Consider the following 14,863-nt stretch of genomic DNA (forward strand, 5'->3'; position numbering starts at 1 on the left):
TTTACCGTGAACAAAAAGAGATCAGTGACAGCACCGAGACCTAGAATTCAAGACCAGGACTGGCAAAAGAAACAAAACAAAAACTTTTTTGTTTTGTTTTCTTTTTTAAACCCTTATCTTGGTAAAGAAAAATGAGTTAGATTTTAGAGGTCTTCTTACATTTCATAAACTAACTATCTGGGAAAGCAAGAGTCTTATTACATTCTTTTAAAGTTCTTGCTCATTACGGCAAACAGGCTTTGGAATGTGTCTGAAATTGACTGACCACATACCAAGAGTTTATTCATCAACACTCTTAAGGACAATATGAAATACAGTGTGTGACATCATCTTGGAATTGAAGTACAATAATCCATACTTGGAACGACACTGTGAATTTGGTCTACTAGACTTCAACATAACTTTCTATTTCACCTATTTCTACTCAGAGAAATAAGAGTTCTAAAGGACTCCTAACTGCCTGAAAAGGGTACCAAAGTAGCTGTATTTTACTGATTACTGTAATTGGGGATGGTGAACTTTGCAGAGCTGGGTCTTCCTTCTTCAGCTAGAATCAGCATCAGTATATTGGAACACTTTCCCATCTGGAAGTGAAATGCTCAGCTAATCCTTGCATTCCTCCAGTCTCCTCCTGATCCTCTAAGTTCATCTGACTTTGGGTTTGTGTCCTGATGCACATTCTTCTAATCATACATTGTCCTCAAAGTGAAGCCTCTAAACCCCATTAGGAACAACTCACTGCCATTCCAAAAGCACTACTGGAAAACATGCCAACCCTGCCGAAGCTCCCAGCAGAAAACTGCCTTCTGAAAGTCAATGAAATGTCCTTTTCTTGTTCATGGACTAGATCAGGTAAAATACAATTCACCTGGTTAGCCCAAACATTTACATCCGAGTGAGTTATTTATCAAAATACCTGAACTGGGTTAAGTGCAATAGCTCAGGTCTGTAACCCCAGCTACTCAAGAGACTGAGATCATATGGTTCAAGGCCAGTCCAGGGAACTGAAGCCCATCTCTACCCATAAGAAGCTGGATGTAATGCTACATGCACATCATCCCAGCTGTGGAGGAATTATAAAGACAAGGATGGTAATCCAGACTGGCCCAGGCATAAATGTAAGACTCTATTCAAAAAATAACAGTATGGGGCTGAGAGTTTGGCCTAGCAGTACAGTGCTTGCCTAGCAGGCACAGGTTCAATTCTGCGGTACCACATACACAGAAAAAGCTGGAAGTGGTGCTGTGGCTCAAATGGTAGGGTTCTAAGCCTTGAAAAAGTCCAAGGAACTGTCAATAAAAACCCAATATATATATATATATATATATTAATTAAATAACACCATGAAGAGCTAGGAGTGTGGCTCCAATAGTAAAGCAGCAGCTTATAAGTGCAAGGCCCTGAGTTCAGACAGCAGTTCAGCTATACACACACACACACACACACACACACACACACACACACACACACACGCAAATTAAAAGTAATTTAAAAACTAAAATTATTATTATTGTCGGTTATGAGACTTGAACTCTGGGCCTGGGCATTGTCCCTGAGCTCTTCTGCCAAAGGCTTCTGCCCTACCCTTTGAGCCACAGCCCCAGTTCCAGTTTTCTGGCGGTTAATTGGAGATAAGAGTCTCATGGTCTTTAGTGCCCAGGCTGGCTTTGAACCATGATCCTCAGATCTTAGCCTCCTGAATAGCTAGGATTACAGGCATAAGCCACTGTATCTAGACTAAATTATTTTTAAAATCCACATAATGAGTAAAAGACATTCTAAAAGCACTTTACAAAAATTATGAATTCAGGGTGAGATAAAGACAACAGAGGCACTGAAGAGCTAATGGTAAAAAGAGTTAAAAGCAAGACACATAATATAGGCACAAAATGTCTCAGGAAATCTCATGAGACCTCTTGCAGATCACAAATTCATTTAGGCACTACATTTGTGAAATTGGAAGCTGGTGCAAAGTCAAATTGAATCATTTATGTGCAAAGGCATGTGCAGAAGCATAATTTTTCATTTTAGTGTAAGAGATGAGGAAAGAAAAAATATGCAACAATTGCATGATATTTAAAAAGACTTACTGCATCAGGTATGGATACAGTACATTATGCAGAAGTAATTATACAAAGTGACCAAAAATTTCAAAGGAAAGACTTAGTGCTTTTATATTGAAAAGCAATGATATTCTGAGTTAAAACTCAACTGGAATTTGATAGATCTGGGAAAAATTCATGATAACACAACCTACTCAAAGCTTATTCAACATCTAGAAATAACTACTCTTAATCTCAAAATTACACAGCATCCAGGTACCTTAGCTGATCTGTCTATAGATGCCCATAGCACATTTAATCATCTAGTCTAATTATTCAATCACTATGCCTTCTAGACAAATCAAGCCAGTGGGGAGGGGAAAGGCTACAGTTATACCATGCCACTTGCAAGAAAGAAAATATGTTTACAAATCAAACTAGAATTAAAACTTGTTAGATGGTCCCATAAAATATAGCATAATTACTTTCTTTATTATTGCTTTATTTGAGATAGGCCAAAAGGAAAGAAAAATAACTGATTTCCATTGCTAAGTTAAAGTAGACTTACATTTTCTGGTTCAACACCAATGTCTTCACAAAATTTCTCCATGCCTTCAGGACCCACAATATCATCAGTACCTGTGATGCAGAACAGTCCTTTAAGTTAAGTCTGACCGAGTCTATCATCACTACTACAGCAGGATTACATGCCCATCAAGAAAGACTCAGGGTCTTAACCCCCGCTTTAGAAGGAAAACTAAGTATAAATTGAAACGTGGAATTTCAGTTAAATTTTGAAAGAAGTCTAAATGTGTTTTATCTTTTAACTCAACCACTATGTCCTTTAACTTTTGGGATATGGTACATGTTATTTAAAGATAAGGGTACTTAAGTTTAAATCCTGTTCTTTAAACTATCTTAAAAGAAAGTTTTACTCTTATTTGTGCTAAAAATTTCAATACATTTTACATCCAGTTTTAGAAATATAATAAAGAACCACATATCAGTCTCTATAAAATTAAGAAGATAATATAAATGCTTTTTTCACATGAGAAAAAATAATCAAGTATAATATAGTCGATGCTCTGTATTTCTTGGTTGCACATCTATGAATTCAACCAACTGAGAATCGAAAATATTTAGGGAAAAAAATCTCCACATAACCTGTGTCTATATCAACATTTATAGTATAGTACAGGACTTACTTACGACTATACTGCAAATACTTCACCATTTTACATAAGGGACATGAACATTATGAATTCTAGTACCTCCAGGGGTTCTGGAAGCCAATGCTTAACAAATACTGTGGGAAGGGATTTGATGTAGCTAATAACATCTTTTAGCTTCACCTTTGTTCCATATTTATTTTATCCATTCTTCTACTAAATTTGTTTTCTCCTGCTTCTATTTTTTCATTAAAATTCTTGTAGCAATGTAGATACATCCCATCCTTATTTAGTATGGCCTCTTTGTGATCTCTGAAATTTTAAAGTAGTTCTCTTTTAATCACAAAACTGTGTCCTCTCCTGTGGCTTCTGTAAGCAGCCCCTTGTCTGGTTTTCTCTCCTTCCTCTCTCCTTCTGGCTTCTCTATGGGTTCTTGCTTCTACAACTGTATTAAAATGTACAGAGTTCCATCATCAGAGGTCTTCCAGTTTATTATAAACTCTCAGGTACTACTCAGCTATTTCTAGCCCTACAATCTTCCTTACATTTGTCTGCCACATTAACCTGCCTATCCTATTCTACCTCCTGTTTACCATAACTAGGTTTATCTTCTACTCCAAACCTACTTCTACTGCGTTTCACATCTTTATAATAACCAACCTTCTCAGAAACAAAGCCTACTGTCTCTCTGTGCCATGCTTATTTCTCATGTGTTCTGTCTCTAGGGGGGCCACCAGGAATAGAAATCTGACAGCCATCCTCCCCTAACTCACTCTCTACCACCAATCAACTATCAACAGTACCCCATTTTCCTCCACACTATTACTTAAATCCAACCCTCCTGGCACAGCTCTATTAGGGGCTTTATTCTCTTATAATTTCCCAATCCATCAGGGACATAACTACTAAGGGGTCTATCTCAAACACAATTCCCATGCCAGCTTTAAAGTTCTTCAGTGGCTTCCCAATACCTAAAGTCCAAGTCTTTAAGCTTGTCAAATAAGACTGATCTACTGCTTTCCCACCTACAAAGCAAGCCTCTCAGATATATGCCACTCCATAATGGTTATTCAATGAACAGAAATTACCAACCAGAAATACCTACTGATCTAGTGTTTCTCTGCACCACACCCACCTACCATCCCACACTGTATGCCCCAGCCAATCTTCCTATCAACTCATTCTCCATTCCTCCCCTATTCCTGAAGACTAGAATCAGACAGTTGTCCCAATCTTCTACCTGTAGAAGCCAAGTCAGGCTGTCCTCTGTAACCCATGCAGGAGTGGTTTTCTCCCATGCATGGTGCATTCTCAAGTGCCAGCTTTTCTGCTTTTCTCTGAAAGCTCCAGAAGAGCAAGAGCTGTTTCATTCTTTTTACCACCTCAGCATACCACCTGGCATGTTTACTGAATGGATGAAACCAAAATACGTGAATCACTCCTCATTTCTCTTTTTGCCTCCACATCTAGGAAGGCCAGCAGACTCTCCCCATCTTCCTACATCTCAGTCCACATCAGTAACATTTATAAGAACCATCCTGGAGTAGGCACTGTAGTAGTGCTTAGGGTACGTAAAACTCAGTCCCTGCCCTGTACATAGGAGGTAAAACATAGGAGTAACTGCAAAACAAAATGCACAGTAAAAGCATGGTGTGTTTCTTCTCAGTACAGAATGAACACAAAAATCACCAGGAGCACCAAATAGAGAGCCTTGGGTCACTTCTAGGTTTCAATTCTGTAGTTGGTGAGTGATAAAGCCCAAACTCAGGGCTTCCACATGATCTGGCCAAAGCAAATGCTCTTTTCTCTAGCATTTATTTTCCTTTTAATGACAATGTGCTATTTTGTAACAAAAAAATGCATGTTCCATATTTTCAACTGTTACCTGATTCTTTTTTTTTTTTTTTTGCCAGTCCTGGGTTTGAGCTCAGGGCCTGAGCACTGTCCTTGGACTTTCGCAAGGCTAGAGCTCTACCACTTGAACCTCAGCACCACTTCCGGCTTTTTTCTATGTATGTGGTACCGAGGTCTTCATGCATGCTAGGCAAGCACTTTAACCACTAGGCCAAATTCCTGGCCCCTACCTGATTCTTTTATCTCCATTAAAAATACATATCTTGGGCCAGGAGTTTGGCCTAGTGGTAAGAGTGATTGCCTAGAATTCATGAAGACCCGGGTTCGATTTCTCAGTACCACATACATAGAAAAAACTGGAAGTAGTTCTATGACTCAAGGGGTAGGGCTCTAGCCTTATAGGGGAGTGGGGGTGCTCAGGCCTTGAATTCAATCCCCAGGACTGGTAAAACAACAACAACAAAAAGTACTTCTAATTTAATTATCTTGGCCAATAGAAAAAAAAATAAAATAAAAGCTTATTTAATTTAGGTGTAATTTTGTATATGAGTATGGTACAAAATTTCACTTAACAGTAAAAATTAAACTGCTTTAAAAAAAAAAAGCTTCCTCTGTACCCATTTCCTATACTCCAGAGCCAACTGTATATGAAAAAGTTCTTAAGTATGCTTCTTCCACACTGGCTTAATGTTCTTAAATTTGTCCAGGCACTTCTCTTTTGCTTTCCAGAAATAAAACCATCATTTCTTCTTCAACAGATGATTATTTTTGCCTCCTACTTTCCAGTATTATGCCCATTTAAAGCATGGGCTACTAATTTCCAAAATAATATTTTTTAAAAGATGACAAGGGCACCCTTTACTCAATAGTAACCAAAATGGGAAAACATTTAGTAGTTTATTGTTTCATATCCTGGCAATTTTGGAGTTGAGAGTATACATACCCACACATGTGTGTGCTCATACACAACCTACACTTGTTATATAAAGTAAAAAACAAATTGCATCACTTTTTTTTTTGTCAGATGTGGGGCTTGAACCCAGGGACTAGGCACTGTCCCTAAGCTTTTTTTGCTTAAGGCTAGCTCTCTACACTTTGAGCCACAATACCACTTCCTGCTTCTGTTTATTTATTTTTTACCAGTTAGGAATGGCTCCTTCCAGATCTCTATGCTCTGTGCTTCTGTGTCAGCAAATATTCAATGAACTGCAGTTTCCATTTGTTTACCTATGCTGTTTTTGTGTTTGGTAATCTTTCTGTAACAATACCTCTAAATCTATTGTATTCTTGTTAGCTAAGACTTTTTTTCACTATGCATGAGGGCGCTTGCATGCCTGTAGCGCGTGTGCGTGTGCATGTGTGTGTGTGCGTTCTTTTCATCATTCTAATACTATACATTCTACTACTATAAAGTACATGCTTGGAGTAAAGATTATCAGATAAGGAAATACTCATCTATTCCCGATTTGAAAGAGGTTTTGTCTTTAGGAATAGATGCTTTTCTTGGTATCTGTGATTCATTAAGAAATGGTGCCGCACAAAGCCAGGGAAAATTCCTTGTTAAAAAAAAAATTCTTCTCATTCTTACTATTCCTGATTTTAAAGTGCTTTTTTACTGCAATCTATTATTTATTACTATCTTTAAATAGCTGTACAAAGGGCTTCAAAATGTCACTTTATACATAAAATGCACCTTGATCAACCTTTCAACATTTCTTCCTCCCTCATTAATTCCCTTGTCACATTTTCCTATATGTACATTGAATATTATGACTGTATTTCCCTACCATTCCTCTCTCCATTAGTCCATTCTTTTCTCAACCTCTAATTCTCTCAGACAAAATACGTTTCAGATTCCTAAACTATAAATGGTTCAAAGGGACTACACCATGAAACCCACTCTGCATACACCAGTCAGTATGATTTTTGTGTGTGTATGCCAGTGCTCAGGGCCTGAGCACTGTCCTTGGACTTTCTCAAGGCTAGAGCTCTACCACTTGGGCCTCAGCACTATTTCTAGCTTTTGTCTATGTATGTGGTAACAAGGAATTGAACCTGGGTCTTTGTGCACTCTATCACTAGGCTAAACTCCCAGCCCAGTATGATTTTACCACTTGTTTTTCAAATGTTAATGTGTCTAAATTGATTGATTGCATGTCATATACAGTCAGGGGTACAGAGTTAACATAACCTCCTCAAGTGTGACCTTTAGAATAACTACAAAATCAGTACTGACACATATTTGATTTAACGTCTTATTCTTAAGACACATTTCAAAAAGAAGGTATTTTATAATAATTTATATAAAACTAGCCATTTTTATTCTTATGAAAAGCAACAAGTTCCAGTGTCAGATGAAAGTTAAATGTACTCTTCCCCACCCTCGCCATTTCATCTGAAGTCACAGAGCTGAAGTACCAAAGTGAAAAAGAAGATAAAGTCAGAATCACGGAAGACAGGAGGAGGAGGTCCCCAGTAGAGATGAGTTATTCATCAAACTTCTAGAAATCAGTAATCGTGTTAACAGGATTTTTTTTAAGATGAGGAGTTGACTGTACAAAGCAGTCATCAAGAAGCTGTAAGGAGCTGGGGTAAGGCTGTAGGACAGGCTGGGTGAGGAACAGGTAAGAGAAGTAAAGGTTGGTTTAGGTAAAGCAATCACATACAAGGCCTCCTCCTACTGCCCACCAACTTCACTCCAGATGAAAATGTATGAAATCAACATCTCTCCTCAGCCCAAACAGATCGGCTTGCTCCTAGGGCCCGGTAAGCAAGCCCAGGCCCTCATGTGGCCTCCAGGTCTGCCCAGATAAACACAGCCAGTGGCACACCTTATTGATTATTGTGATTCTTTTCAGATTATTTTTCTTGAACAATTCTAACCTACAATTTCAATTCATGCAACTAGGATATTCAAAGTAAAAATGGATGCTAACTGGGACTTTCTATTATTCCCAATCTGAAGCCATTTATCAAGTACATGAAGAAGAATGGAGGAAAAGAGCAGAAAAGTGGAGACTCGAGAACAAAAACAAGAGACAGCCACATACAGCCACATAAACTTCTTGCAGGGAAGAATTATAAACAACCGTTCAGCAGGGATCTCAAGAAATCTAAATAACATGATTTCGTTTTTATTCCCCAAATGTCACCTTTTTGAAGCCAAAGAAAAGCAAACAAGGCAACTTTACCTTGCTCTCTTTTTAAAGGAAAAAGAACTTGACATTTAACACAAAACCAAAACAGCTGTGCTACTATGGCTGGGTTTTCTGTTTAAACTTTCTTTTTATAATTTAGTATCAAAAATAAATGCAAACTAACACAGGAAAGTGAAAGCCTCTTGTGATCAGTTAACAGGAAAATGGGAAATTTCATTCAGCTCCTACTCCTGAACCCTTGGCAATGTGTCAACCACTTTTACCAGGACTAATAAAGTAAACATGAAATAGATCAACTCCAAAGCCATGTAAGTGTTTGTTTTGGTATCTATACCCCGTAAACAAAATCCAGTTGAAATTAATTAAAGTAATGAGGAGAATCCACTAGGTAGATATTGAGTAGCCCAAAAATCTCAAGAAAAAACAAAAGGAATCAAGACTATATCATTTTGAGACCACCACTGAATGAAGAAAAAGCTCTTCTCCCACCTTAAACCTAAAAATATAAGAAAATTCAGACCACCCTAGACTAATCTCGTGACAAAAGGGCAAAGTTCTCAGAAAAGGGTAGAGTGCCAGTAAGCAGAAAATGGCCAGATCAGGCCACAGAGAAAAATCTTAACTCTTAACTCAATTAAAGGGATCAAAACAAGTTTTGAACAGAGTACAAAGACCATAAAGCTAATGTAAAAGTTTGCAAGATATAAAATAGTTTGAAAAGATATTAAAAAAAGTTTGAAAAGATATATAAAAAGTTTGAAAGATATAAAATACAATGAAAAAGTCATACCTTAATATCGAATTAAGGCCGGGAGTTTGGCCTAGTGGTTAAAGTGCTTGCCTAGCATGCATGAAGACCCAGGTTCAATTCCTCGGTACCACATACATAGAAAAAAGCCAGAAGTGGTGCTGAGGCTGAAGTGGTAGAGCTCTAGCCTTGAGAAAGTCCAAGGACAGTGCTCAGGCCCTGAGCTCAAGCCCAGGACTGGCAAAATAAATAAATAAATAAATAAAATAAAATAAAAATAAAAATATCGAATTAAATGCCAAGCACTTAATGATATAGGCTTTGCATTGATCAACAAACAATCAGTGAGAACTAATAGAACAATTATTGTCAGACAGAAAAGTGGTGAAAAGCATTCCAATAAAGGGACAATAAGCAATCTACATTATCCTGTGGAGCCAGGGATAGTGTAAAGGAATGATATACACACTCAGCTTACATTTTTAAAATAAGACGAGACACCTGGGCACCTGAGTCTAGAACAGACTATAACAGCAAAACTGGCTTTTAAGGAGCTGGAACTATCCAGTTACCAGGTTATAAGTTCAAATGAAATACGAAGAGGAAAAAAAAGAAAAGTCAAAGAGCCAAAAGCTCAAATTTGATCTAAAAATGTTTTTCTCTTTTTATACCACACATAATCACAAGGCTTTGATTGTAGCATTGTATTATCCAATCAACCACAGATACACTGCAAAACTGAAACTGAATTTAAGACATTTTAAAAGACAAAATAAACATTTACTGTCAAATGATCCTTCAAAATACTCTCAAATAAGAAATTCCATTATACTACATGAGAGTTTAAAACAGTAAAGCTTATTTTAACTTCAATGCTTAAACCAAATAATTACCCATTATCAGCATTCTAAATAGGCTTCCCAGCAATCCAAAGTATTTCTCCCAAGTGCATTTCATCTTTTCAGTTCCCTTCTAGTGTTCTGAATTCTTTGGCTTAGCTGCTGGCTATAAATAGGACATTTAGAGATTCATTTCAACTATGTCCCTCCCTTCCACTCTCCCCGTTTCCAGCAGTGACACAAACACATAAGGCACACATACACTAAATCTGAAATTCTTTAATCTCTAAGGATCAGTCTTACAGAATGTGAGTGATTACCTACCTGCATATTCATAGAACCATTCTAAGCACCTCTTACTTGAGAAGGCTTCTTCTTCAGTCTTTATTCTGGTTGAATCATATTTTCTATACATACTATAAGTTGAAAAAGCAATTTTAAGTTATTATTCTCTTTTATCTAGGTCAGACATCTATTTAATCATGTTTTAAATTTAAACATTCTGCTTCCCACATTTGCAAGCTTCCACTTTCATAACTGCAACACCAAATGCAGTCATACTATAATAGGAGCCCAAGGTTAAGGAAGTACTATTAAGTAACACATGTCTTTGCTTGATTAACAAATAATCAGTAAGAACTACACAACAATAGTTATCTGATATACTCTCTTCTAGGTCACCAGTCAGAATATAGAATTATAGTCAAGATACAGCAATCAATGTCTCAGGTGTTTTCTTCAATTAATGATCATAAAAATCTGACTTCTGTGTCTTAAAAGTCAAGTTGAGAACACAGCATAGTCTAAGAAATGACTTAAATAGTCTAAGAAACAATTTATCAGTAGTAGGCAATCCTAGAGGACAATAAGCAAGTAAGAAACATCAGATTACGTCCAGGCTTCCAAGTAAAGAATTAAGTCAGATATATGGTTGATGGATAAAGTCTTTTATATATGGTTGTTTGATTCATATAATCCTTATAAAGCCTTAGCAGAAAGGATAGAGAACCCTGGTTCCTGCTGCTCTCATTGTTCCAGCAATTTAGAAACAGCAGATAAAGTTGGAGCACTGAACACCAGCCTCCCCCCGCAACTCATAGGAATTCCTTATCCTTAACCAGGAGCTGAGGGCAGACAGTGTTACCTTACATGGAACAAGAGGAAGCCATAGCTTTAAATTCACAATTCAGAAATAAAAATTGTAATATGTATATATATATGCTTTTATTTATATCATGTGTAAAAATATAAAATCACATATAATTTATTTTTTAGTGATTTTTTTTTACTTATGCTCTAGATATACACTCAAGTATCTGTGCATATCTTTGATTACAGATCTCTGTCTATTACACATGGACATAGACACAGACACAAATACAGACGTAGACACACACCGCGCGCGCACACACGCACACGCACACACACACACACACACACACAGCGCCATGGTTAGAGATATGAGTATTAAGTTATTGAAACTGAAAAATACAAAGTTTTATATTTCTTCTATAAAAGGAAGACATGCTACTAAAAATAAAGGTGGATATGGATGATGCCTCAGGATTCAAACAAATAAGCTTTAACCCTGAGTCCAGATAGCCCTACATTAGCTCAAAACCTATAATTAGAAAATAACCTGAATTCTTTGTATGACATTATAATACCTGAATTACCTAAAATCCTCCACATAAAAAAGTACCAATATTTATTTGAAATTGGATAGTGAAGGGGGGAAAACAAGATGAGGGGTGGGATGGGGGGAGGGAAATGGGGACCAAGACATGAGAAAGGGTATCAATGTATGTAAAGTAATGCACCTTCTATCTGGCGAATATAATGTAACCCTTCTATTAATTACAATAAAAAATATATGAAAAAAGTACCAATACTACAAAATGGAATGTCTTCAGGAAATAAATGAAATATTGATACATGCCATTAAATAGATAAGCCTGAGAAACACACTAAGCTCAAAGAGAGACACAAAAGACTGTTTACATAAAAGGTCCATAAAGAAGTAGATTAGTGGTTGCCTAGACTGAGTAGAGATGGAGATGTGTTTGGGCATCATGGGTGCATGTGAGATGATGGACATGTTCTAACGACTAGTTTATGTGACAATTTGTACAGAACCAAAATTTAAAAAATTAAAAATCAGACCAGGAGTTTGGCCTAGTGGTAGAGTGCTTGCTTAGCATGCACAAAGACCCAGGTTTGATTCCTTGGTACCACATATATACAAAAAAGCTGGAAGTGGTGCTGTAGCTCAAGTGGAGGAGGTCTAGCACAAGGACAGTGCTCAGGCCCTGAGTTCAGACCCCAGGACTGGCAAAAAAAAAAAAAAAGAAGGCCAAGCGAGGTGGCTCATGCCTGTAATCATAGCTACTCAGGAGGCTGGGATCTTAGGATCAAGGTTCAAAGCCAGCCCGGGCACAAAAGGACCTGAGACTCTTATCTCCAATTAGCCTGTAGAAAATGGGAAGTCAGGCTTGGCTCAAGGGTAGGGTGTAGCTGAAGAGCTCAGGGACAGCGGCCTAGGCTGAGTTCAAGCCCCATGACCCACCCTCGACTCACCCCCCCCCCCCCAAAAAAAAGAGGATCAATGGATTAAGACTTTAGTTTTTGTTTTTTTCTGGTATCAGGGCTCGAATTCAGTGTTTCCCACTCTGTGTGCCTCCTTGACTGGGCTCTTCTACTTGATCCATGCCTACAGTCTGATAGCTGGTTAACAGGAGAAACATCTCACAGCCTTTTCTGCCTTTCTGATTTCAAACTACAATTCAATGACCCAGTTCAAAACTTCAATTTCTTTCTGTTTTGTTTTTGTCTTCTAAGCCCAAACACAAAGCAAGTATTAAGCAATCACACTTAAAGAAATACCCACCAAACCAAGACAGTATTGTAGCCACCAAGTGCATGCTAAGACCGTGGAAGACAGGCAAATCCTTCCACATGCCTAACGAACAGTGTCTTGACATCATACCTATCATGTCTGCTTTTCTTGGCAGATAAGTCATCTCCAGAGGCAGGTCTTCTCTTTTTCCTTGGTGGCATCACTTTACTAAAGCAGTCTGAAGAACTGCAAGACCGCAGGCTTCCTAGAGAACAAATTAAGAGGTACAAAGTTAAGAGGTACAGTTAAGTCACACCCACCTAGCAGTATCCACTAAATCAAGTTTCCACTGCTTGTACTGTAAGGGGTTGACATGTTATCAGTAAATGCTATGCAGAGAGACAGTGAGTTTTAGTAGCCATGACAAGCACAAGTGACTATTTTCCATCACTCCGAATCCAGCAGAAACAGAAGTGATCTCAATTCACCTTCCAAACATACTGAAGGAAATCACCTAAATTCATCTAAGCTTTCTGCCTCTCTTACACGTCTAACTCCCTTCAAGAGCAACCGTCCTGCTCTTCTATCTATACATTTCAGAGGCAAGGCCAGCTCAAGCAGTCACTGGACTCTGAAACCCAACTAGCACATCAGTCCCCACTCCACACTTCAAGGGATATCCTAAACAAGATTTGCATTTGGGTGAGAAGTCTGACCTGACTTTGAAATTTCGACAGTAACTTTTCTTGTTTCTTGGAGAAAACTCTACTACCACTTCCACACAGGGCTTAAGCAGGAAGCAGAAAGTATTAACTTTTCACAGCAGAAAAGAACAACATTGAAAACGTACTGAGAACTTAGAAAGCGACCAGGCCCCTCAGTCTTGCATGTAGTAACTGTGAAGCTTCTAACAAGGAAGGCTATGTAGGAAGAGTGCAGTTTCCTCATGCAGGTAAGACTACAAGAGCGGCAAAAGGTGACACAAGGAACAAAACTAGGATTCAGGCCCAGCAGTCTTGCTTCAGACTGTCTTAATCTATTATAAATTACAAGGTAATTGGAAGAATTATATTTCCCATTTTGGCACATATGTTATCAGGTATGTCATGTAGTTTCCACAATAACCCCAAATGACAGGCTAGGCAGAACAATTATCTCTATAGAACAGATGGGAAAAACTAAGGCTCAGCATTGGGGGACTTGCCAAGGTCTCTGAGTCTCTGAAATAAGAAGTGGTGAATTCTGGGCCACACACCTCTCCTTCTTTAGTCCCTTAGTTGAAGGTCCTGGATTCTCAATGAGCTGTGTGGACAGGAGACTTGCTGAGATTTGATGACCCTCATTCAATCACTGGGCTCCAAACTCTTCAGCTAACTGTGGTCTGGACATTTGCTAACAAGTCTAGGCCTCCTGTTTACTCATTGCTTGAAGAATGAGAACACTGGACTCAAGATTTTCATGAAGAAAAACATTCAGTAAATGTTTAGGTACTAAGTATATGATGACCAGGTTTGGGGAAAGGAACCCAGGTGGTCCACCAGCCAAGCCAGTTCTTAGCCACTATCTGCTGCCCCTCTATTGGGAATGAAAACCCATTGAGAAGCAGAAAAATGGGGACTATGGATACCTCAGGGAATGGGCAGTGAGGAAACCCAGGCTCTCCTATCCTCTGAGATTCTGGAGGACAGAGCAATCCACTGCCACACACAGGCCCATCATGTCAGAGCACTGAGCAGTGAAGAATAGTATAAATGGGTAAGGGTCAGAGGCCAGATTGAAGCAGACTAGGTAAATGTAAGGCAAGGTGAAAATAGCAATATAGGCAGCTCTTGCAAAACATGTACAAGGCAAGGCTAACGTAACTACTCTGCTAAGTGCAATAAACAGAGTGAGAACCCGAATCTTAGATCCTATTTAGATTTCTGCCACTGTGCTAAATTCCCTGGATGATACACTTTAGGGGGCACATTAGACAACAGCAGCACTCCTTATAAACTGGGAAACCACCCAAATGGGCTCCTGCCCATACCTTATTCTAGATAACTCCCTCATCTCAGAAGCAGATCTCCACCAAGCCTAACTAGATGACCACCAGTCACCTTGTCTGATAATTCAGTATCTCCTAATCTCAGTGAGAACAAGAATGGAAGAGAGGGCTGGGAGCGTAGCTTAGTGGTAGAGTGCTCACCTCACATACACGAAGCCCTGGGTTCAATT

General features: G+C 38.5%; 1 protein-coding gene across 4 annotated transcripts in view; it reads right to left on the reverse strand.

Moving 5' to 3' along the window:
* Window positions 1-14,863, reverse strand: part of Dcun1d4 (defective in cullin neddylation 1 domain containing 4) — a 72,923-nt gene that overhangs the window by 19,383 nt on the left and 38,677 nt on the right. For all 4 annotated transcript variants that reach the window (XM_090343617.1, XM_090343618.1, XM_090343614.1 and 1 more), the window contains 3 exons: window positions 12,797-12,911; window positions 10,135-10,226; window positions 2,611-2,681 (listed from right to left, as the gene is read on the reverse strand). In XM_090343617.1, coding sequence (XP_090199743.1) covers window positions 2,611-2,681; window positions 10,135-10,226; window positions 12,797-12,911 — 278 coding nt within the window. The remainder of the gene's footprint in view (window positions 1-2,610; window positions 2,682-10,134; window positions 10,227-12,796; window positions 12,912-14,863) is intronic.

Source organism: Megascapheus bottae, chromosome 13, assembly GCF_031878675.1.
Source record: "Megascapheus bottae isolate mThoBot1 chromosome 13, mThoBot2.hap1, whole genome shotgun sequence".
Taxonomy (NCBI): Eukaryota; Metazoa; Chordata; class Mammalia; order Rodentia; family Geomyidae; genus Megascapheus; species Megascapheus bottae.